The 22,481-nt window shown below is 47.6% G+C and overlaps 3 protein-coding genes across 4 annotated transcripts; 1 reads left to right on the top strand and 2 right to left on the bottom strand.

Annotated features, from left to right (window-relative positions):
- Window positions 1–152: 152 nt before the first annotated feature.
- Window positions 153–5,339, top strand: fbxw8 (F-box and WD repeat domain containing 8). Its single transcript, XM_047051990.1, has 4 exons — window positions 153–1,471; window positions 3,628–3,801; window positions 4,009–4,125; window positions 4,476–5,339. Exons 2-4 carry the CDS (start codon window positions 3,686–3,688, stop codon window positions 4,639–4,641), a joined length of 399 nt encoding a protein of 132 aa, XP_046907946.1. The 5' UTR covers window positions 153–1,471; window positions 3,628–3,685; the 3' UTR covers window positions 4,642–5,339.
- On the bottom strand, window positions 4,946–10,204 carry tesca (tescalcin a). Its single transcript, XM_047051989.1, has 8 exons — window positions 10,029–10,204; window positions 8,031–8,100; window positions 7,047–7,127; window positions 6,628–6,770; window positions 5,929–5,990; window positions 5,676–5,783; window positions 5,488–5,535; window positions 4,946–5,410 (listed from the first exon to the last, which is right to left on the bottom strand). The coding sequence occupies exons 1-8, from the start codon at window positions 10,099–10,101 to the stop codon at window positions 5,327–5,329; spliced, it is 669 nt and encodes a 222-aa protein (XP_046907945.1). The 5' UTR covers window positions 10,102–10,204; the 3' UTR covers window positions 4,946–5,326.
- Window positions 10,205–10,495: 291 nt separating this feature from the next.
- fbxo21 (F-box protein 21) lies at window positions 10,496–20,067 on the bottom strand. 2 transcript variants are annotated; one of them, XM_047051988.1, is made up of 14 exons: window positions 19,848–20,067; window positions 18,481–19,650; window positions 18,235–18,300; window positions 17,281–17,416; window positions 16,992–17,101; window positions 16,636–16,757; window positions 15,432–15,578; window positions 14,403–14,539; window positions 14,109–14,245; window positions 13,088–13,267; window positions 12,606–12,738; window positions 12,001–12,191; window positions 11,601–11,758; window positions 10,496–11,210 (listed from the first exon to the last, which is right to left on the bottom strand). In XM_047051988.1, exons 2-14 carry the CDS (start codon window positions 18,483–18,485, stop codon window positions 10,981–10,983), a joined length of 1,752 nt encoding a protein of 583 aa, XP_046907944.1. In that variant the 5' UTR covers window positions 18,486–19,650; window positions 19,848–20,067; the 3' UTR covers window positions 10,496–10,980. The 2 variants fall into 2 exon arrangements, with proteins under 2 accessions (XP_046907944.1, XP_046907943.1); XM_047051987.1 differs by having other exon boundaries at window positions 18,235–19,650.
- Between the last annotated feature and the right edge of the window lie 2,414 nt (window positions 20,068–22,481).

Genomic DNA, 22,481 nt, shown 5'->3' on the forward strand with positions numbered 1-22,481 from the left:
TCTCCCTACGTCGCTCTCTTTTCTCTCTCTCTCTCCGCCTCTCTTTCTCGCCTTCTGTCTCTCCCTCTTTGTTTCTCTCTCTCTGTTGCTCTCTTTCTCTCTCTCTCATTCTCTCCCTCTCTCCCTCCTTTTTCCTGTCTCTCTTTCTCCGTCTTTCCCTTTCTCGCACACTGTCTGTCTCTCTTTCTCTCTCTCTCTTTCTTTCTCTCGACCATTTTCCTTTCTCCCTATTTTCCACCCCTTCTCTTTCTCCATCCAGTCCTCTCTCACATCTGTTGGTGGGTCTTCCTCCCGCCCTGTATCTGTATTTCTGTTTCCTCACTTTCATTATTTGTCGACCGTTTCGCCAGACTGGCGGTGAGACGTTCCATCTCGGAGATAACGGCTGTCGCCGTTCAACCAATAAGAACAGCTCTGCATGATGTCATGTTCCCCCGTTTCCAGAAAGTTTTTGGTCACCGAGAGACAACAAAGCGAACTTCGCCTCAAATGCTCATTTGTTATCCCGAACCCCCCTTTGAACGGCTTCCCGTGTACGCGACGAAACGCCACGCGAAACGCCATGTCGACAGTGATCGACATTACACTGTGCGTATGACGTCACCGTACCATTTTCAACCGCGAGAACAGTACACAGTTCAACGAGACAGCCGTACGTCGCCGACCGTCCGCGTTGAATGTGTGCGGTGCGTTCGTTATACGAGGCGGTGGCTTCAGAACTGAAGTGCTTGTGGTCAGCTCCCAGGCTGCAGACAGGCTGTGTAAGTGCTGGGGGGGGGGGCGTTAGTTAGCAGCGCGGCCCTCGGGGGTCCGTTAACTGGCCACGCTTCTGAAGGGCAGCTCGGGGGATTGATGACGCCGTAAATTATTCAGCAGCTTCATCTCTGCTCTGGGTCTGGTAAGTCAGAGAGAGCTGAGTGATGGAACAAGCAAACACGAGGGTTTGTATGTGTGTGTGTGTGTGTGAGTGTGTGAGAGAGAGAGACGCAGGTTCTGTTTCCGGCTACCTGCTAGGTCCATGCTGTTGGGATTAGAGCTCTCGACTTAAAGGCATGGTAGGTAATGTAACACTCATGATTGGACGGCATTTAGACCGAATGCAATGGTTGGACTTGTCTGTCTGTCTGACTACCTCCTGGCAGTAGTCAGGCATTACGTTCACGTTTTTTGGAGGAGTGACTTGAGGGTGGGTTATTTTAGTTCGAATCCCTTCGATATCGAGCAAAAATGGCCAAGTTTGCGAAAACGTAACCTACCCTGCCTTTAAGTCTGGCCATGTCAGTGACCTGTCCCGTTGTGACGAGGGTCCGTCAAGTCGTGTGTTTGTGTGTGTGTGTGCGCAGGTGCAGGTGTACCGCCTGGAGACTGGCCAGGCGGAGGTGCGAGTGGGCAGCTCCGCGGGGGACTTCACCTGCGTCAGCCTGGGAGAGGCCGCTTCTCACCTGCTCACCTGCGGGAACAAGGACCGCAGGTATGGGGGAGCTGCTGCTGCTGCTGCCACACACACACACACGCACACTCTCAAGCACACTCTCACACACATGCTCACACACTCTCTCAAGCACACTCTCACACACGCGCACACACACACAAAGAGACACAGAGGCTAACCAAGACCCATTTTAAGTCAACCTAGTGTGGCCAGAAGCTGTTTTGACAGGGACACTGTGAACATCCGTGCTCCATAACCGACAGCCACACAGCAGAGAGGATATGGATCGTCGAGCTAAGAGCCAGCAGAGAATAGCTGCAGCAAAACAGTCCCAATGAAACTGGGTTTTTACACCTTCCTCTAGCTCACCTTGAAAGACAAAGCACCCATACAGCTCCTGAAAAGACACTGAGGGGTAGGGCTAATTGGTTTGTTTGAGTGTGTGTGTGTGTGTGTGAGTGTGTGTGTGTGTGTGTATGTGTGTGTAAGAGCACCTGGGGGCTTTTTCTGTGGGATACAACGGGAGTTAGGAGCTGTCAGACAAAGCAACCCTGTCCAGCGGCATCGTTTTGCAAACACACGCTAACACACACAAATACAGAACAGACCAACACACACCACTTCTCACATCTGCAGCTTGGCATTCTGAACGAGAAAAAGTCACACAAAGAGAAAGAGAGAGACACACACAGACACTGTGCCATTCTCCTCTCAGCAGTGTCTGGCTGTCGGGGTAGGAGTTGGCAGGTTCAAGATGAAATTTGGGCACATAAAGGCATCTCTCACTGTGCCTTTCATCCCCGGTGGTACAGCGGGCTCTTCAGGAGACAGACAGCCCTCCTCCACCTCGCCACTAAAACGACACGTTGGAGAACAAAAACGTGTCCGCCATGTTTGGAGCCAAGAAAACAAAAATTGAATCCTTGGAATTGATTTCTATCTTTTTTTAAGTTCTTCATTGGGAGACTAACCTTTTGTCTGGAAAGTAGGTGGGGTGCGTGTCTCCTTGGGCCCAGCACAGCTCCTACTCCCCTCCAAACAAGCTGCTTTCTTCTTCCAGAGAGGGAGAGAGAGAGAGAGGGGGAGAGAGGGAGGGAGGGAGGGAGGGAGGGAGGGAGGGAGAGAGGGAGGGAGAGAGAGAGGGAGAGAGGGAGAGAGGGAGAGAGGGAGAGAGGGAGAGAGGGAGAGAGGGAGAGGGAGAGGGAGAGGGCCACCTCCAGGTGTCTTGGCCACCCGCCGTCAAGAGGTGACAGGAAGTTGGACATTGACCCCGGCCGTGTCACTTCCAGTGGCATGACTGGCGAGTGCTCCGGCGGTACACGGCGGGGCTGATGAATGGCTGGTCGTTTGTTTCCCGCAAGCTTGGCGACGTGCAGCTCAGTCCAGGCCGAGATGGATGTCCTGTCTGTGTCGGCCGGGGTCTCAATCTCTGCTGTGAGGGGAAACCCTGGCACCACACGGTCCCTCTGAGGCGTCTAGACCCTCCGCATCGCGGCTAACTGCCGCATGCTAATGCTCATCTAGCCACGGAGCCCTTCTTCTTTCATCCGTCGAAAACGCAAATGAAGTGTAGCCCTCCCGCCCCACCTCGCCGACCAAATGAATTGGATTTTGGTAATGAACTTTTTGGGTGGAAGCTTCTGCCTGGATGGAGTCATCTTCTGGCGGCAGAGGGGCCCAGGAACACGGCCCCCGTCGGAACAGATGGAGCTCTGGGCTATTGGGCACGTGTGCCTCATGAAACCAGCCTCCAGCAACCCTCCCTCTTGTTTTAATGAAGGCATTGGAGGGTGCGTTTAATCAGCTGGAGAGGCTGTGTGTGTGTGGGGGGGGGGGGGCGCTTTCGGTTTGGTGAGTGATATCGGGGGGGGGGCTCGAGTGATTAAATGTTTGTTTATGCGACAGATACGATCGTTCGCGAGAGACGCCCAATGTCAGCAGCTGTTGCTGGGGCCACCTCTCTTTGTTTGGCTTGCCGTATAACTGCAGTTTAGATCTGTTCTTGTGTTTCCTTTGTTGCAAGCACACACAATCAGACAAGATGGATGTTTCAATGGACGTTTTAACCCTCCGGTTCATAAATTTGTTTCCCCCCCATGTCCTGCACTCACATGCTCATTTGATCGATGGATGAATCATTGATCGGTTTATTGATCAACAGGCTAAACGGAATGGTTCCTCTCTCCCTGTTTCAGGGTGAGGGTATTTGACCTGCGCACCGGATCCTCTGTGGCGTCGCTCTACGCCCACCACATGGGCGTGACCTCCGTGCAGGCAGACGATTGGAAGATAGTGAGCGGCGGAGTCGAGGGATTGGTCTGTGTGTGGGAGATGAGGATGGGCGCCAAGCTGTGGGAGATGCACAACAGGTGAGCTCCATCTCCGGGCGGTTGACCTCATCAGTGACTGTGCTCTCCCCGATATGTATATGTGTACAATACCTACTCACAGCACCTACAGGATCGAGTCTGGCTATTCTGTGGTGCACTTCTATCTCATGCCGATACAGTACAGTCCCCGGACACATTTGTCCCATTGCTTTCTGGGAGATGATAAATTGACCCTGACCCCCGCAGGCACCCGGTCAGACACGTGCGCTTCACCACCAGCACCTTGGTAACGGCCAACATCCCAGACGAAAAGTCTCCACGGGGCGCCTGCATCACCGACGACGACCTGACGGCCCACCGCAGGTGACTGGCCCTCTTTAGCCCCTCCCCATCTCTATTAGCCCCTCCCCATCTGTAGTAGCCCCTCCCCATATCTGTCAGCTCCTCCTTATCTCTATTAGCCCCTTCCCATCTCTATTAGCCCCTCGGCATCTGTAGTAGCCCCTCCCCATATCTGTCAGCTCCTCCTTGTCTCTATAAGCCCCTCCCCATCTCTATTAGCCCCTCCCCATCTGTAGCAGCCCCTCCCTATCTGAATGAGCCCTTAACCATCTCTATTTAGCTCCTCCCCATCTCTATTAGCCCCTCCCCATATCTCTCAGCCCTTACCCATCTGGTTGGTTGTAGCTTTAACATATTTCCTTTGTGTTCAGACACAGAGGAGTCATCTGCCACTACGACTTCTCTGAAGACTCCGTTTCCCAGGAGCACGTTCTGCCCATCTGCAGGTCCAACTACGCAGAGTCCTCGGGGTATAACTACAACATTGGCCTGGCCGTTCCCTACGACATACTGTTTGGGTCACACCCTTCTCACTGAACCCTGACCTGGCTGGAACCTAGCTCACACTGTTCACGTGACCCTGGGATCATCTGGATCCCTGAACTCCATCCATACTTTACATTTTTAATGACAACTTTTATGTAAAAATGTATGTAAATAATTTAGCTCTATTTTAGTCCTGTTGTCTGTCATGATGGACATGGTATTTTTGATTTACAACCCATTGAGGCAGAGTTGAACCAAGACTGGATTATACTGGGTGTATGAGTTCAGCGTCAACAACATCACCTGACGGTTATATAGAAATCTGTTTGCAAATAAATCACGAAAGACAGTCCCATCAATGTTAGTCACACAGTTATTTATTCACTTATAAATTAGTGCAAATGCTTTGAAATGTATTTCAAGTTAAATCTTCAATTAGATTTATTTATGCAAAGTGGTTTTTTTCAGATATAAGGTTGTGTAACTGCAAAAGATAGGATGGGGTTGTTGCTATAATGGTGCCAAAACCTAGAGTTATTTTATAGAGTTATTAACAGTATTTTCATATTGTGCATTAGTACAATACTAATTAATATCTGAACCAGATTGTATAGTTACATGAACGTATATAACAGTAACGTATGTTAAAGTATTTGGCATCTCAATGAAGAGTTTTTTTTCTTCTAAAAACAGCAGGTAAATACAGAAAATAAGTATCTTTTTAACAAAGAGAATCTCATTTCCCACAACGAATAGTTGTAGTGTCCATGTTTAAAAAGCGGATGTGCATCTTTGATTCGATTTCAAGACTTTTCAGAATCTGTGGGAAGAATGAGACAACGTCAGTTGGATTCAACGCTGTAGCAAAGGAACGACAGACTCCTCGCAAGAACGCACCTCTAGGAAATGCTCGAAGGTGATCCTGTCATAGACTTCATCGGGACCCTTTAAGCAAAAAACATCGGGATTGTTAGAAACATGCGTCAGGCTTGGGCCTAAGAAAACGTGCGACGTCCACAGGTTCCACACCGTACCCCGTCAACAATACTTCCACTTCCTCTGTAATTACTGTGTTGACATCCTACCATGTGACTCTCGTTGATTTTCGACACTTCCAACATGGCCGCGTCTGTGATGGCCTTGGCGGTTTGGAGCCCCATATCTCCACTCTTAGACAGCATGTCTTCCACCACCTGGACAACCCACACGGCAGCATGAATTGGCACCATGACCCCGGGCGTGTCCCCGTGATGTCCCGGGGACAACCCTAGCTATGACCCCAGTAGCGACGTTAATCCGAGCAGAGTTCGGGTATGGTGTTGTTTGTTTGTGGCCTACCTTCCTGTACTCCTCCAGAGTGATGGTGCCATCGTTGTCCGTGTCGTGCATGTTGAACAGGACTGGGGAGGAAACAAGAGGTCAATTCTTCCGTCTGTTCAGTGTTGTCATTGAGCTCACAAACGCTGAACTGTTTGGGCCTGGTCCGAGCCGTCCTGTATGGACCTAACCCCCGCCACTTCCCCCGGGAACTGTCCATCAGCAGGAGGGAGGGTCAACACAGGATATAGACCGGATGACTTGCTATACCACGATGGGTGGACCGATTAAGAGTTTGTGGTGTTCTGAGGCGCAAATGGGATGAAGCTGGTTTCACTTCCTGCCTTGTCTAGACTGAACCGTACTGAAAGCAGGAAAACAGGAAGCCGGAGAAGGGTGTCGCTCAGTGGTTAGAGCATTTGACTGCGGATCCAGAGATCGCAGGTTCGAATCTACCGCGGTACGTTATGGATCCAATCCACGGCAGCCTTTAAACGTGGGTGACGACGACAAACATTTTCACAACAAACATCCCTGTATTTGGTCATGACGGCACAAGGAGATGGATGTTTAAGTCGGTTAGAGGGGCTGACCCGGGCCTTTTATAGAAGCCCTCTGTGACATTGTAAAGAAAGGAGATACCGACCAGATTGGATCTGTTGACAAAAAGCCCTGAGGTGTTGAACTCATGGTGGAGGGGTGCAGGTGCCTCCTACTCACAGCGTAGCTTCTGCCTCCTCAGGCACTCCCTCTCCTCAGGGGTCATGACCTTGGGCGGCGGCGGACGGAAGTGTGACATCACCATGAGGAATTCTGCAAAGCCGATCTCCTGGAGGGAGCCGACAGCGTCCTGGCGCAGGTTCCTGCAGCACGCACGCACCGACACACACACAGATTATTTCGCGTAGGTCGTTTACAAACCCCCCCCCCAAAAAAAAAAGTATGGACAAAGCAAAGACAAGAAACGAAACGATTTCAACAAGAGCCCAGATAAGGTGAGAAAGGCACGATGCTTATTTGGAAACAGTGCAGATCATTCGAGTTGGAGGATGACATTTTGGCTAAAGTAATTCATCCCACCACAAAAGAGAAATGGCAGTGTGTGGAAAGTCAAATCGAGCCCTTGACGTGGTGCCAACCTCTTATCGAAGAAGGCTTCGATAATCTGAGCCCGGATTGGGTTGTCTTCCAGGGCAGGGATTCTCTCCAAATTCTCCCTCCTGATGAAACGAGAGATGGCTTCAGACAATGTTTGTAGGCTGACAAAGACTGATATGATATCTTTGTTGATATGATTAAATACCATGATTTGCATATAGGTTTATAGCACAGGGAAAGCTCTTTTCAGGGCCTGTATCCCCAGCCTCTACCAGACCTTACATCTCCAGCCTCTACCTGGCCTTATATCTCCAGCCTCTACCAGACCTTATATCTCCAGCCTCTACCTGGCCTTATATCTCCAGCCTCTAACAGGCCTTATATCTCCAGCCTCTACCTGGCCTTATATCTCCAGCCTCTACCAGACCTTATATCCCCAGCCTCTACTAGACCTTATATCCCCAGCCTCTACCAGACCTTATATCTCCAGCCTCTACCTGGCCTTATATCTCCAGCCTCTACCTGGCCTTATATCTCCAGCCTCTACCAGGCCTTATATCCCCAGCCTCTACCAGACCTTATATCCCCAGCCTCTACCAGACCTTATATCTCCAGCCTCTACCAGACCTTATATCTCCAGCCTCTACCTGGCCTTATATCTCCAGCCTCTACCAGACCTTATATCTCCAGCCTCTACCTGGCCTTATATCCCCAGCCTCTACCAGACCTTATATCCCCAGCCTCTACCAGGGGCCAATCATCTTGGGGCTTGTGTATTGTCATGGGGCAGGATTGTGTGCTGTTGCTTTTTAAAGAAAAGGAATGTGTGGCTTTTTAAAGCAAGAGAATGTGTCATCTACTGTTACACCAGAGCATTATTCCCAGGGTGACTGACAACAGTGTGTGTGAGTGTGTGTGTGTGTGTTTGTTGTGTGTGTGTGTGTGTGTGTGTGCCTTATGGAAACAGTGTCGTCCAGCCTGATGGACTGTCAGCAGTGTTTGTGAAGGTCCACAAGAGGAGTTACCTGATCGTTTCTTCGTTCTCACTCAGTTGTTTAAATCTCTTGTGAAGGTTGACAATCTGCTCCAGAGAGACTGGAAACAAACACACCGTGCAGTTAGCTTAGCGGCGTGAACACAGAAAGTGTAAACGGAAAAATGACTTGCAGAGGGGTGTTTTACTATCTGGGTTCATAAGTGATCAAATATGGCTTATTCAACAAGCAGGAGTGTGAACACAATCATATCAACTAACGGATAAGGAATCAGCCTCAGCTGATGCGGTTTCATTACATTTCAAAGGGTATCTGTCAATCATTCACTTGCTGTTTCGTTTCACGCCCTGAATTACTTTCGTAGGAGTTTTCAACACAACAATTCTCCAAACCTTGTATCCTTTCCCAAGATGCAGAGCTTTGGCATTCAGAAGGTGGAGTCTACGCTGACCCGAGCCCCATGCAGGTGAAACCTGTTCTGCCTACATTTCTTGGAAACCCTGCTCGACACCCAGAGATCCTTAGCAGCCACACAATGTCAAAGAGTTTCAGACGCACCCCCAAACACCACACTTCACACCCATCTCCTGCACGGTCACGTCAGGAGACTTAAGCAAGCTCACTTCTAACCCCCAAACCTCTCCTCTAAAGCTGTCTAGTGCACCAGCTTTTTTGAAACACAGTCTGCGTGTTTGTCGAGGACGGTCATGGTTTGGCCGCTGTCATCATTTTCAGACAGACGTGTGCGCTCTATGGGTGTGTACGCGAGCCAACGATTCTTTGTGTTTGTGAGCAGATGAACACTTGCAGCAAGAGCGTAACAGTAGCAATGATGGCTAATTAGAGGTTTTCTGTCAGACAGTGAGTACACATTGCTCAATTGTAGGCTTCTTATAGACTGTGACTAGTTCTGACTTTAGTTGTTTTTAGCGACTGGTTGTGCACAGCATGACTGACCACACACATAGGTGACAGGGTCAGCTGTGGGTCCAGAAAGTTCCAAAACATCCATAAAAACAGGAAACGTATACACCAACGAGCCCAAAAGTGTGATGTGCATATTGGTGCTCTCTCTTCCCAGTCGCTGGCCTGTGATTTGGCCCTCCTTGAACGACTGTCGCTAAGTACTTACCCGTGCTGACCGATAGCACCCCACAAGCCTCGTCACAGTCATCGGGTCATCACAGTTTGGTTCTTGTCAAAGTCGCTCAGTTCTTTTCTCCTGCCCATCTCTCTTCCAATACAATACGTTGACTATGAGAACTGATTATTGTCTAACCGTCGAATAACCAGACCTTCACATGTGCCTAGCCTCTACCACTGTTTTGGCTCATTTGTGGAATTATAATACAATAGAAACATGTTGTATAATACAGGTGTTTTGTAAGGACACCCTGACCTTCGACTCGTCTGCTGGGAAATGTTTATGGTGCAGTAGATTAGATACTGGTCCAAGATACGGGAGTCAGGTGGCTGAGGTGAGGGAGTTGGGCTAGTAATCTGAAGGTTGCCAGTTCGATTCCCGGTCGGTGCACATGACGTTGTGTCCTTGGGCAAGGCACTTCACCCTACTTGCCTCGGGGAGAATGTCCCTGTACTTACTGTAAGTCGCTCTGGATAAGAGCGTCTGCTAAATGACTAAATGTAAATGTAAATGTAAGATCGAACGGAAAAGAAAACCACAGAATTCACCCAGAAAGAGGGACTCGGGTCACTTTACTTTTGGTATTGCCCTAATAAACTGTTTTACTCTGACGATTATTCGATGAGGTACACAATTGATTGTCGGATACGTTATGACCCTTTTTAACTGTAGCTGGAAAAACTATACATTTTACTTCACAGAAGCTCGAGAGAAAATACGGTAACAATGTACAGCAGGCGTCAATCTTTGATTCTTAAACAAATCTTTCACAGCGGTAACCCCCACGCCCACTTTACTATCCATTACCTTTCGGCTCTTTCTTTTTTCATGAATACAGGCAAAGTAGTGCAGGTAATCAAGAAGCAGTACAATAAATGACTCACATCCAGTTTGATCGGCTAAATCCTGGAATTCGTCTTCAATGCGTGTTGACTGAGAAGCTCCCATTACGGTCATTCGGAGAGAAGCGCACTTTCTGGAGCGTCGACTGACTGATATGCTGAACTGCCGTCACAACTGTCAAGTTTCGCCTTCTTTTTTTGTCAATAAGGAAGTCAATTCTACCTGTATCCCAACGAGCTACTATAGTTTCCCGGGGGGAAGATTTAATCTCCACGTCCTTAACACTCAATACTGTACATTTTTAGGAAAGTTCTTTATAGTCCGATTTACTTTTTTACTTGTGCGACCAGTCGAGCACCAGAACACGAGTTATTTGCTCATACAAAATCGATTTCCCCATCTATCAAAAACCGGCAGTAATTCAACACAAATGAGAAATGTTCGAAATGTGTCGAACATTTCAAAATCTTTGACATGACTATAAATAAAGACACATGAAACATCTTGAAACATTTTAATATTTTATTTTTCTTCAAAAATTCCTAATCCATTCCTGTTTCAAGTCATAGTGTGTGTTTTTGTTTTAACAGCTCATGACCCATCCATGAGCCCTTAGATCCTCTACCACATTTTACTATTAAATATACACAAAAAAAGTTAACACTAGAAATGTGAAAGTTAAACTTTCGTAAGTGCATGAATTCATGATTAGAACGTACTGACAGAAATTATTCGGTAAATTTGTATTCCATGTTGTTTTTTTGTCTTTTTTTCAGTGAAGAAACAGGTCAACTCCCCAGGAAGTCTGGAGTAGGATTAGAGGAGGGGGAGGGGGGGGGGCGGGGAGGGGAGGGGTCATGGCTTTTACTGGCTTTGGCAGGCGAGGGTCAGGTGGTCGTCCATGTATTGTAGCATTCCGGATGGTTAAAGGGACAAGACACTGATGTCATGGGACTGAATAGGACGTGTGTGTGGAGGGAGGGAGGGACCAGGCTACACGGGCATGGCCAGGTGGCTGTTGGGTTCTGTGGCAGCACCGTGGTGCCCGGGACTGGGTCTGTGGTAGAGCTGGGCCACCGTGCCCAGGGTCTCCGCCGTGTCCTCTGGGTAGCGCGTCTGCAGGTCCTCGTTGGCCACGTAGTGGGACTCGCAGAACTGGGAGAAGTAGCGGCCCACCTCCGGGTGTCCGATCTCCAGAGGGGCCGAGTGGGGCTCCAGGTTCTCTGGACGGAGACGGGAACAACCAGGTGGTCAATACAGATGGACCTCACTGTGGGCGCTGGGGGTGGTGGGAAGGGTTCATGTTTGTGATCACTGTCTTGACTTTTCAAGAAAAGTGGAATGGGAGTCCCCATTTGAACGGAATTTAGGATGCGAATACCCCTTTCAAAAAGACTCGGGCGCTGATGCGTACCAGGCTCTAGTCCTCTATAGGTGACACCTATGCTAAGGCGCTGCAACTCGGCATCTTGCCCAAACGTGAAACGTAAATAAAAGACAAGCGAAAGGTTTTTGTATCAGGGGCTGGCTGGTTAAGTATAACGGTTAAGGAATGCGGGTCGTACACAAACATGAGTTAGGGCTGGGGTTAGGAGTTAAGGGGTTAGTCGTACCCTGGGCAGCATAGCGACAAGTCCCGTCCTGCACCAGAACGTTGTAGAAGGGCTGGTTGGGTCCGCTGGGCAGCTGGTTTACCCTCATGGTAGTGATCCACTCTTGGCTCATGGTGCACTTGGGGTCCCAGCCATAGATTACACAATTGTAGCCCGATCTGCGGGGGGGGGAGGACAGGTTTATGGGGGACGTCTGTGGATGGGATGGGGGGATTACAGAGTTGCGTACAGATGTGGGTGTCACCGCCTCCACCCCTCCCCCTTCCTCCATCTCCCTCCTCTACCCCCCCCACACCTCTCCCTCCACCCCCTCTCCCTCCACCCCTCCCCCCCTCTCGCTCCACCCGTCCCCCTTCCCCCATCTCCCTCCTCTACCCCACCCCTCCCCTCCCCCCTTCACCTCTTGTGCTTCATGATGAGGCCGACGGAGAACTGGACGTCCAGGTGCTCCGGGGCGCCCCGCTGCTTCACCTCCGGCTCCGCCGGGTGCTTCTTGTGCTGGATGTGCTCCAGGGTGTGCTGCACCAGGTAGCCCACCGCGCCGTGCTGGGACGGGTCCAACGCCTGGATGTGCTGCAGGATGTCCAGTACCTGCGAGGGAACAGCGGGACACGCGCGACCGTTTGAACCCGGGAGATAAGAGCGGGTCTGTTTAAACCAGGGGATGGACAGAGTCAGTTATGGACTAAGAGAGGGAGCTACGAGTGTTTACAATCCATCTCTACGGGAATCAGATGGCTGAGCGGTTAGGGAGTCGGGCTATTAATCAGAAGGTTGCCGGTTCGATTCCCGGCCGTGCAAAATGACTTTGTGTCCTTGGGCAAGGCGCTTCACCCTACTTGCCTCGGGTGAATGTCCCTGTACTTACTGTAAGTCGCTCTGGATAAGAGCGTCTGCTAAATGACTAAATGTAATTGTAGTTGTATCCATACGCAAAAAAACACGACAACAATTCCATTTGAATGCGAAAAACCTTAGAATAGGTCTACAAATATGTGTGTTTACCTTCTCTGGCCAGATCCCCAGATGGAAGTAGAGGCGAGCCTGCAGAAGGAGATACTGGACGTTGTCTGGGTTGATGCTGAGGTAGAGGTCCAGAGAGTCCCTCAGGAGTTGGTACGACTTCTCATTCCCCTCACTGCAACACACACCGCAGAGTATGGTCAAGACACACACACACACACGGTGTAAACATACACTATCCCACAGGCCAGCAAGTGCCGGGTCACGACATGTCCGTTTATCAGACTTCAATCGATCGATTCCTCCATCGCTGTTGAGGAATATTGACCTTTTGATCCAATCCAATCCGCTCCAACCCTTACCCTCCCCAGACCACTGTCGTCATTCACCCTGACACAGTTTCAGATGTTCAGTACCGTTCCAACTCACCCCGACCACAACCCTGAACCCCACCTCCGACTCTCACCCTCTCTCGCCTACTGTTCTGATACGCCGTGACCCCAACCCCAACCTCCGACTCTCACCCTCTCTTGCCGATGTTCAGCAGGTTCCCCACCATGCGCAGCAGGACCTCTGTGGTGCTGATGGCGCTGTAGTAGTCGGCCGTCACCTGGTGACCGATGAGGTACTCGCACTCCTTCGCCGTCAGCTGCTTGCCCTTCCCAAAGGCGTCGACGTACACAAAGTCGTAGATGTCTCCGCTCCTGTCACACGGAACACGTTTTTCTCCAATGCGGGCCGAGTATCGTCGTTCAGCCTTCGACTTACCATTTAGTCGTTTTAGCAGACGCTCTTATCCAGAGCGACTTACAGTAAGTACAGGGACATTCTCCCCGAGGCAAGTAGGGTGAAGTGCCTTGCCCAAGGACACAACGTCATTTTGCACGCCCGGGAATCGAACCAACAACCTTCTGATTAATAGTCAGACTCCCTAACCGCTCAGCCATCTGACTCCCTTCTACTTAACACTTCCTATACTTAAATTACACACCGTATTCTCCGGACTACAAGTCCCACTTTTTTTTCATAGTTTGGCTGGTCCTGCGACTTATAGTCAGGTGCCACTTATATATCAAAATATATATCATTTAAAATGTTTTTAACTGTTAATTCATACCGACTGACATGAACCAACAAGTTCAACGGATTCAGTGCTGTGGAATGAGACCGGGAGCTTGGCGAACTAGCTTACTGGTAACTTGCTTGTTGGACTCGATAGCTTGTTAGGCTAGCCTCCCAGGTATGTTGTTTATGCAATTGTGTAGCTGAATAACTGTTAATGTGTGACGTTAACATACCTGACACCTATTCAGCCTGTTGTTCTGTGTGCTATTGCGTAGTTGAATAACTTGCCCTTCCAGATTAAACGTCTGTTCTTGGTCTTGGATTCTGTGACATACGTTTCTAAATAAATGCGACTCGCGTCTGTTTTTTTGCCCTCTTCATGACGCATTTTTTTGGACTGATGCGACTCATACTCCGGAGCGACCTCTCGTCCGAAAACCATGGTCCTTCTCTGATCTCACGAGCCTGTGCTCCACTCACCCTGCTTGTTTCTGGCACCAGCGGAGCAGGAAGTGGTTGGGGAAGTTGACCGGCTCCAGGTGCACACCCAGCCTCTGGGCCAAGGTCAGGTACACCACAGAGAGACTGATGGGAATCCCCGTACGCCGCAGTATCACCTGGGGCAGACGTTGCCGAGGGGGGGGTCGATCAACGACACAAACCGCGTCAATCACAACAGGGGCTCAACACACCAGGTGAGCCTGAACCAAATCGACTGCGACTGCGACTGTCTGGATTCTTCGCAGGGATTGACGGGGCCTGCGACAGACCTACCTGGTGGATGTAGGAGTTGAGGGGGTTGTAGTAGTCAAACTCGTTGCCCTTGTACTGGAGCTGCTCAAACAGGACGGAGTTGAGGGCCGACACGGCCTGTCTCTGGAGCTCCGGGTCCTCCACGGAGAAGCAGCTTCCTGGAAGAGAGACCCCTCGCACCGTTATATGTTACACAGACCATCACCCTGTTACATGGACAAACAGACCCTCACACTGTTACATGTTACACAGGAAGAGAGACCCCTCGCACCGTTATATGTTACACAGACCATCACCCTGTTACATGTGACACAGGTACACATACCATCACCCTGTTACATGTTACACAGGTACACAGACCATCACACTGTTACATGTTACACAGGTACACACACCATCACACTGCTACATGCTACATGGGTCAACAGACCCTCACACTGTTACGTGTTACAGAAGAAGGGATACCCTCACACTGTTACGTGTTCCAGAAGAAGGGATACCCTCACATTGTTACATGTTACACAGACCCCTCACACTGTTACACGAGTAAAGGCATCATCGGGGTTTACTGCAACTTGTGATTGTTAAATAACATTTTCTTTCTTGCCGGTCTCAACGTCACTTTAACACCCGGTGGCTCATCGGGTACAGCAAGTACCACACAGGCTAAGGCCATAACGTAGGGGCTACGGGTTTGATTCCAGCCCGGGTTTTTCCTGGATGTCTCTCTCTCTCTCACACACACACACACACACAATTCCTGTCCCTCGACACTGTCACCATCACAATAAAGCAGAAACGCAGAAAAGATATCTTTAAGAAAGAAGAAGATATAGAACAAGTTAGGCTTTCGGTTAGCCCGCTATAGAGCACCCCAGGAGAGCAGGACAGAGAATTCCAGCACTCTTAAAATGATTAACAAACTTCAAACCTGAACTAGAAACAGAGCCTTTCCAGCCTTCGAAGACAACAGCTGCAGTCTGCTTCCGAGTAAGCGTGTGTGTGTGTTTTGTAACAAGTGTATGTGTGTGTGTGTCGCTCCAGACCCACCTGGACCAACCCTAAGGCTGGGGTGGGAAGGGTTTTTGATCTTCAGCATCTTCTGGACCTTGTCTATGATCTCATCCAGCTGGGCTGAGATGCTCTCCAGAGACACATCAGCCAGAGGGTTGCAGTACTGGTCCACTAACACGGCACCTGGAACACACACACACTTGTTACACATTGCTATACACTTATGAAACACACGCAGCTGTTACAGTGTTATACAATATTACACACCTGCGTGCACGCGCGCACGCACGCACACACACACACACACACACACACACAGTGTGTTAGGTGTAATGGTGGTGGTTAGTGATGGTTAGTGATAGTAAGCTATGGTGGTGGTTAGTGATGGTTAGTAATGGTGGTGGTTAGTGATGGTTTGTAATGGTGGTGGTTAGTGATGGTTAGTAATGGTGGTGGTTAGTGATGGTTAGTAATGGTTAGTAATGGTGGTGCAGTGTTTCCCACAGATTAGAAATCTAATTGTGGCGGGGAGGGGTGGGGGTTGTCAGACGGGGGGGGGGGGGTCGTAAAATTTCCTTCGTTAATAATTCGTTACACAGTTAATTTGTTAATAATTTGTTACATTAAATATTAATCCAAAATGATTCACACCTTCACAAATTAACAACAACTAACATATCATTTCTGCATTATGCATGTAGAAAACGCTAGTGCTAAACAACTATTTAACTGGTCGGCTCCATGACGCCGAGTAAGTGGCTAGCTCTTGAGACTTCTCACCAAAAGAACGAAGGGGAAACTTCGAGTACTGTAAGTCGCTCTGGATAAGAGCGTCTGCTAAATGACTAAATGTAAATGTGAGTAAGGTACCTAGCGAAAAGTAGCCTCAACTTTCCTCGACTTTTAGCTACGGCGCTAATGCTGAAGGCTCGCTGATATAGCTGTCGGTCTTACTAGAACGGTATATGTACTGTATGCATTGTTGCTAACGGGTGCTGATGTTGTGACTGTGTGCATATGTGGGAAAGACGCATCAGTAACAGAGAGACGGAGGGAGAGCTGGGGAAAAGAAATGCAGCTGAACGAATACTCTGCGTGTTTTCACCTAAATAGCGATTAAAAAAAAAGTTTTACGAAACGCAATGTGTGGCGGCCGGTGTTGATTCTGTGGCGCACCGCCACAAATTAGTCTATGTGTGGGAAACACTGTGGTGGTTGGTGATGGCTCGCGTTGTCTCACCCTCCAGCGCTGACTGCTGTTCAGGCGGCAGCTCCAGGAAGGTCTTCAGACTTCGCAGGATAGTCTGCTGTCTCAAAAAGTACAGGATCTTCTTGGCATAGTACTTCAACGTCAGGCTTTTACTTGAGGAGAGAGAGAGAGAGAGAGAGAGAGAGAGAGAGAGAGAGAGAGAGAGAGAGAGAGAGAGAGAGAGAGAGAGAGAGAGAGAGAGAACCAGACCAAAGGAAGGGGGGGGTGACAGAGTATGAGAGAAAGAGAGTAAGATAGAAATATAAATTACATCTGTAGTTGTTCCAAGGGTTTAGAAAGGATTAGCGTGCCTCGTGCCCCTGGCTGGTTCCAGGTTGGGCTCTCACCTCCTGTCCGTGTTCAGGATGGAGAGCAGCTCGTCTACGCAGAAGTGCTCTGGTGCGCCGAGGGACTCGATCTCAGCGAAGCTATCCCCCAGCACCTGGCCAATGCACGGCTGAGTTACAGACATCTGGGTTAGTGCTAACCAGACAAGGGCATGCAATTACAGATCTGAACCACAAATGCTCACACATACAGTGCCCATGCCCACACACACGCACACTGTGAAAGTGTGAACTCTGTTTATCTCACTCATCTCCTTGCCACCCACAAACAACAAATTGAATTACTCACGACTTCGGTGAAGAAACGCTTGGAAATGGATACAACCGTCCTTCGAATTTGCAAGCCGACAGTATGTCTTGTTCTGTATTCCTTCAGCCAGTCACAGCACTCGTTATGACGGTAGTACTTCTGCAACCTTGGCCACCTATTAGCAACAGTAAAGAGGAGGGTGTTCACTGCTGTTTTGGTTGCGGTATCACCACGAAAACTACGGGTAGAAAAGATGCCGACTCAGTAAACGCATCATATCAGTCCCAAACGGCGGTGGATGGCTGCATTATATCTGACATCTGCAATGGTGCGGTGCACAGCAATGCTCACCAGACTGAGAGCAACAACTAAACTTGTTCGGTAAGAACACAGATGTAACTGGGGTCGTGCAGCTCTGGACTTTTACTGTATCCTTGCCTGCCCAAGCAGGTGTGGGCGAGATACTGCAGATATGCAGGTGTTCCAGTACCGAGTACAACTGCTGCATTGCCCTACAGTGCCGAGAGGAAAGCAATCAGCTAAGTACAGTAGTTGCTGCTAGCTAGCCAGCCTGGTAGTAGGACGATCGGCAATTCAGCCTAGGTCTGAGAAGGCACTTGAAGTTTACTTATTTGCTGCATTCAAGGTCACAGAACTTCGCTTTTGGTCATGATCGACACAACAGTTGTCCTATTTCAAGTTTAAGATCTGTATTTGCAAGTCCAGTAGGATAATGCCCATAGCTCCGATTGCTATTTACAGTTGCTAGGATCGTTCGGCTGGCGTGATGAGGAATTTGGTGCATCAGCAGAATGTTAGGCACTGCTGTTTTGACAGCTTCCACGCAAGCTCACTGTAAAAGAATGCTAGGCTAACATTTATGACAGAATAACTCTTAACTGTGCAATATCAAATCTGGCAGATTTAAACATTTTTCAGAGGCTGGGTGCAATCCAACAAACAGAAACTGTGATTTATCAGATGTCAGTTCACCTGAATTTGTACTGGTGTTCCCAAACCTTCCCCCTTCCATGGCAAACGTCGTGTAGCCGCTTGCAGCTGCAGGACACGTTGCAAATGTCGACATGTTTGAGGACAGAGAAACACAAAATATATTCAAGCAACTCAGCCGGTAGGTCTGTCAGTTTCTTAATCTCTGTTTCAGAAATAATCCCATTTAGACTTGAAAACCCTTCTACGGCTACAGACGTCGCCATCTTTACTGTTTACCCCGATTACCTCATTGGGCAAGCCCCGCCCCATTCTGGCGCAGGGGGCCGAACCTCCAGTTCTTCCAAAATTAGGAGGAGGGGCAAAGTAAGCTCTATTTTCTCAGCCCTGTCCTCAGGAACCCCCGGTCCAGCATGTTTTATGATCCTTGCTCCTGATTCAAATGAATGGTGTGTTGCAGGAAAAGGAGAGGCAGCTAAATCTTTTTTGCGTCATGATGCCCGTTGTGGAACGCTATATCCATGCCTCAAGAACACGACCAATTAAGGATCGGCTAAAGTGAATAGTGCCCATATGTCGTCTCTGGTGATTATAATGTAGGCAGTTTTGACATGTTAACACATTAATTTAACAAATTAACAAATTCCACGTTATATTATGAAGAACAATGGTCAAATTCAGTTCATGTAGCCTATTATTTAATGAGATTTTGTGTTGCAGTTTAAAATGTTAATTAAACAAAGTAGCCAAATCTACAGGTGCTGCCTCATCCCGCCATCAAATCCCATAAATAATGTTGCAAACTAACTAGCACAGCTCGATATTACAAATAATTTCAAAACTGCTCAACAGGTGTCCTATAGGCTACATTATTTAGCTAGTTGTGGTTCCCTCTATGAAGCTGATGCGCCAAAGGCTTTGCAATCACGTTGTGTAATATGGTGGAAATAGGCTATCTAGTAATCTTTTGGGGGATTTTAAATGGAAATTTATTTGCCAAACGGTTAATACATTTTACATTTGCAAGCTGTGCGTTGTTGCTGCATTGTCTCCCACGCACTCATTTCTGCAATGTTGTGCCATGTTGTCACGATGTCCTCTCTGTGAATCAGCACTCAAAGCCTACCAAGGTCAAATTGAAATTTAAATATACTTGAAAGGGCACAAAATATATATTCTGGGACCAGGTTAAAGGTCCTTATCGCTTTGGCGTATATCCCCTTCAGTGTTTATTTTTTATTTGAATCAATTGATTGATCCAAGTATCGCTGTTTAGCTATGGGTGCGAAGGGTCGACAGTGTCCATACCCTATGCGCGCCTGATGATACAATAGTAAATTAAAAGTCCAAGAGCCCAGAACATCGCTTGGAGGGACCATAGCAACAGTTTCCTTTGCAGAGGAATTTCGTGAATTCTTCTCTCTTCGCCCAGCTCGTCCCTGCATTGTGCATTACATCCTTTAAAACAGGAAGAAATAAACCATTAGTTAATGTGAAGCCTATAGGCCTACCGTACTACTACTTTGATTGAACTTAATAATGTTGATGGTCCAAAAGATAATCAGTAGCCTAAAATGAATGGACAGATATTGACCTAATAATCTTAGCATTGTACAGTAAATAGGCTACATTGATCATTAATGGGTGTATGTTACCTATTAGTAGTATCTGCAAGTACATAAGTAGCCCAGTAGTCCAGAAAGTCATAATTACAGGCTCTAATCTGAATAACTAGCCTCCGGTTCCTCAATGATATACCCCCAAATGTATTTTGTAATGTAACAGGAAGGCATTGGTGAATGTAGCACATCTGTACCACATGAGCTTTTAAATGGCTAACCGCCACATTTCCTTTCTAGAACTGGCCTCATTTTGTTCCTCAGTAAAGGTGCTTACGGCATTTTGCTTAACCCTTTACTGCCTGAGACAACATTCCATAAGCTGTTGAAATATGATATTCATATTAATATTCATATTTTATGAATTTTCATATTAAATCATACACCTTAACTGTTTATACCATCTTGAAGAGGAGAACTAGGGGATTTTTATCATGTCAATAAATATATGATCACTTGAGGCAAATCATATTTTATCAAAGTGGTTTCAGGCAGCCATTTTTTACAAAAACTTCTCCATCCACCATACCTCATCAGACAACTGAATTTTTAACCACTTTAATTACAAGATGGAGAAATACTTTGAGTAGGTGGAATATCCACAAGTCTGTGGGCAATGTAGAACAGAAAACAGATTAGAAATACCATATTTTGATTAAAAGTTATGACCATTCTAGTGACTAGTGAAGACATCAGTAGGAGCTAAATCTTTTTTTGCGTTTTGGACGTCCATATGGACGTCCATAGACTGACGGCGATGGCTGCTGATCTTTGCATGGATGGACGGACGGCGATGCTGTTCAGAGTGCCGTCCATAGAGGGAGCAGATATTTTGGACGGCGTCATAGCCGTCCATATGGACGGCGATGCTGTTCAGAGTGCCGTCCATAGAGGGAGCAGATATTTTGGACGGCGTCATAGCCGTCCATATGGACGGCGATGCTGTTCAGAGTGCCGTCCATAGAGGGAGCAGATATTTTGGACGGCGATGGATTAGCAGGGACGTCCCTCGTGCCGTCATAGCCGTCCATATGGACGGCGATGCTGTTCAGAGTGCCGTCCATAGAGGGAGCAGATATTTTGGACGGCGATGGATTAGCAGGGACGTCCCTCGTGCCGTCCATAGAGGGAGCAGATATTTTGGACGGCGATGGATTAGCAGGGACGTCCCTCGTGCCGTCCATAGAGGGAGCAGATATTTTGGACGGCGATGGATTAGCAGGGACGTCCCTCGTGCCGTCCATAGAGGGAGCAGATATTTTGGACGGCGATGGATTAGCAGGGACGTCCCTCGTGCCGTCCATAGAGGGAGCAGATATTTTGGACGGCATCATAGCCGTCCATATGGACGGCGATGCTGTTCAGAGTGCCGTCCATAGAGGGAGCATATATTTTGGACGGCGATGGATTGAATGTTTAGCAGGCTGTTGAGCTAACAGAACTGCCGAAGGCTACCATAGCATGTAGCTAGCTACATTAACTTTGGATGACTCAATCTTTTGTCAAGTTAATTTGTATGAATTGCATGTTAGTGCAATATTTACGCCTTTATTCTGTTTTTTTTACATAATCAGCAGTATGATCTCATGACAATATAGACTTGAAAAACAATATGTTATGGTTTGGGTTTGCCTATAGGCTACATTTATTTTAATTATTTCGAGAATTGTTAATAAAGACTCATTTAAAAGGTTAACATTGTGTTATGACCCTATGAAATACATTGCCATTTAGGTCTTTTAAACCGTCAGTTTAAAGTGTTTTATGGGTGGATTTGAAGCCACCAGTCAGTAGCTCCAATCTTGCGCACGAACTTTGCGCACGGAGACAAACGCAAAACAACAAACACTCGCTTGGAGCGGAGACCAATGCAAAACACAATACGATGTGTTGAGCCAAACCAAAGCCGTCAAAGGCTACCATGAATGTAGCTACAGCAACCGTGGATGACTCAATAAGTTTTGTCACGTTATTTTGTATTAATTGCATTTAAGTGAAGGCTATATATTTACGCCTTTATTTTATTTTTAACATACAAAAGTAGGCCAATCAACAATATAATCTCATGACAATACAGACTTGAAAAACAATATGTTATGGTTAGGGTTTGCCTAGATATAGGCTACATATATTTTAATTATTTCGAGAATTGTTAATAAAGACTCAATTAAGATTTTAACATTGTGTTATGACCCTATGAAATACATTGCCCTTTAGGTCTTTTAAGCCGTCAGTTTAAAGTGTTTTATGGGTGGATTTGGAGCCACCAGTCAGTAGCTCCAATGTTGCGCACGAACCACTTTGAGCGGAGACAAATGCAAAACGTAATAGCCTATGGGCCTAACACTCCAAATGTTAACCTTTTAAATGAGTCTTTATTAACAATTCTCGAAATAATTAAAATAAATGTAGCCTATAGGCAAACCCAAACCATAACATATTGTTTTTCAAGTCTATATTGTAATGAGATCATACTGCTGATTATGTAAAAAAAACAGAATAAAGGCGTAAATATTGCACTAACATGCAATTCATACAAATTAACTTGACAAAAGATTGAGTCATCCAAAGTTAATGTAGCTAGCTACATGCTATGGTAGCCTTCGGCAGTTCTGTTAGCTCAACAGCCTGCTAAACATTCAATCCATCGCCGTCCAAAATATATGCTCC

The sequence above is a fragment of the Hypomesus transpacificus genome, unplaced genomic scaffold (assembly GCF_021917145.1).
Source record: "Hypomesus transpacificus isolate Combined female unplaced genomic scaffold, fHypTra1 scaffold_192, whole genome shotgun sequence".
Lineage (NCBI taxonomy): Eukaryota > Metazoa > Chordata > Actinopteri > Osmeriformes > Osmeridae > Hypomesus > Hypomesus transpacificus.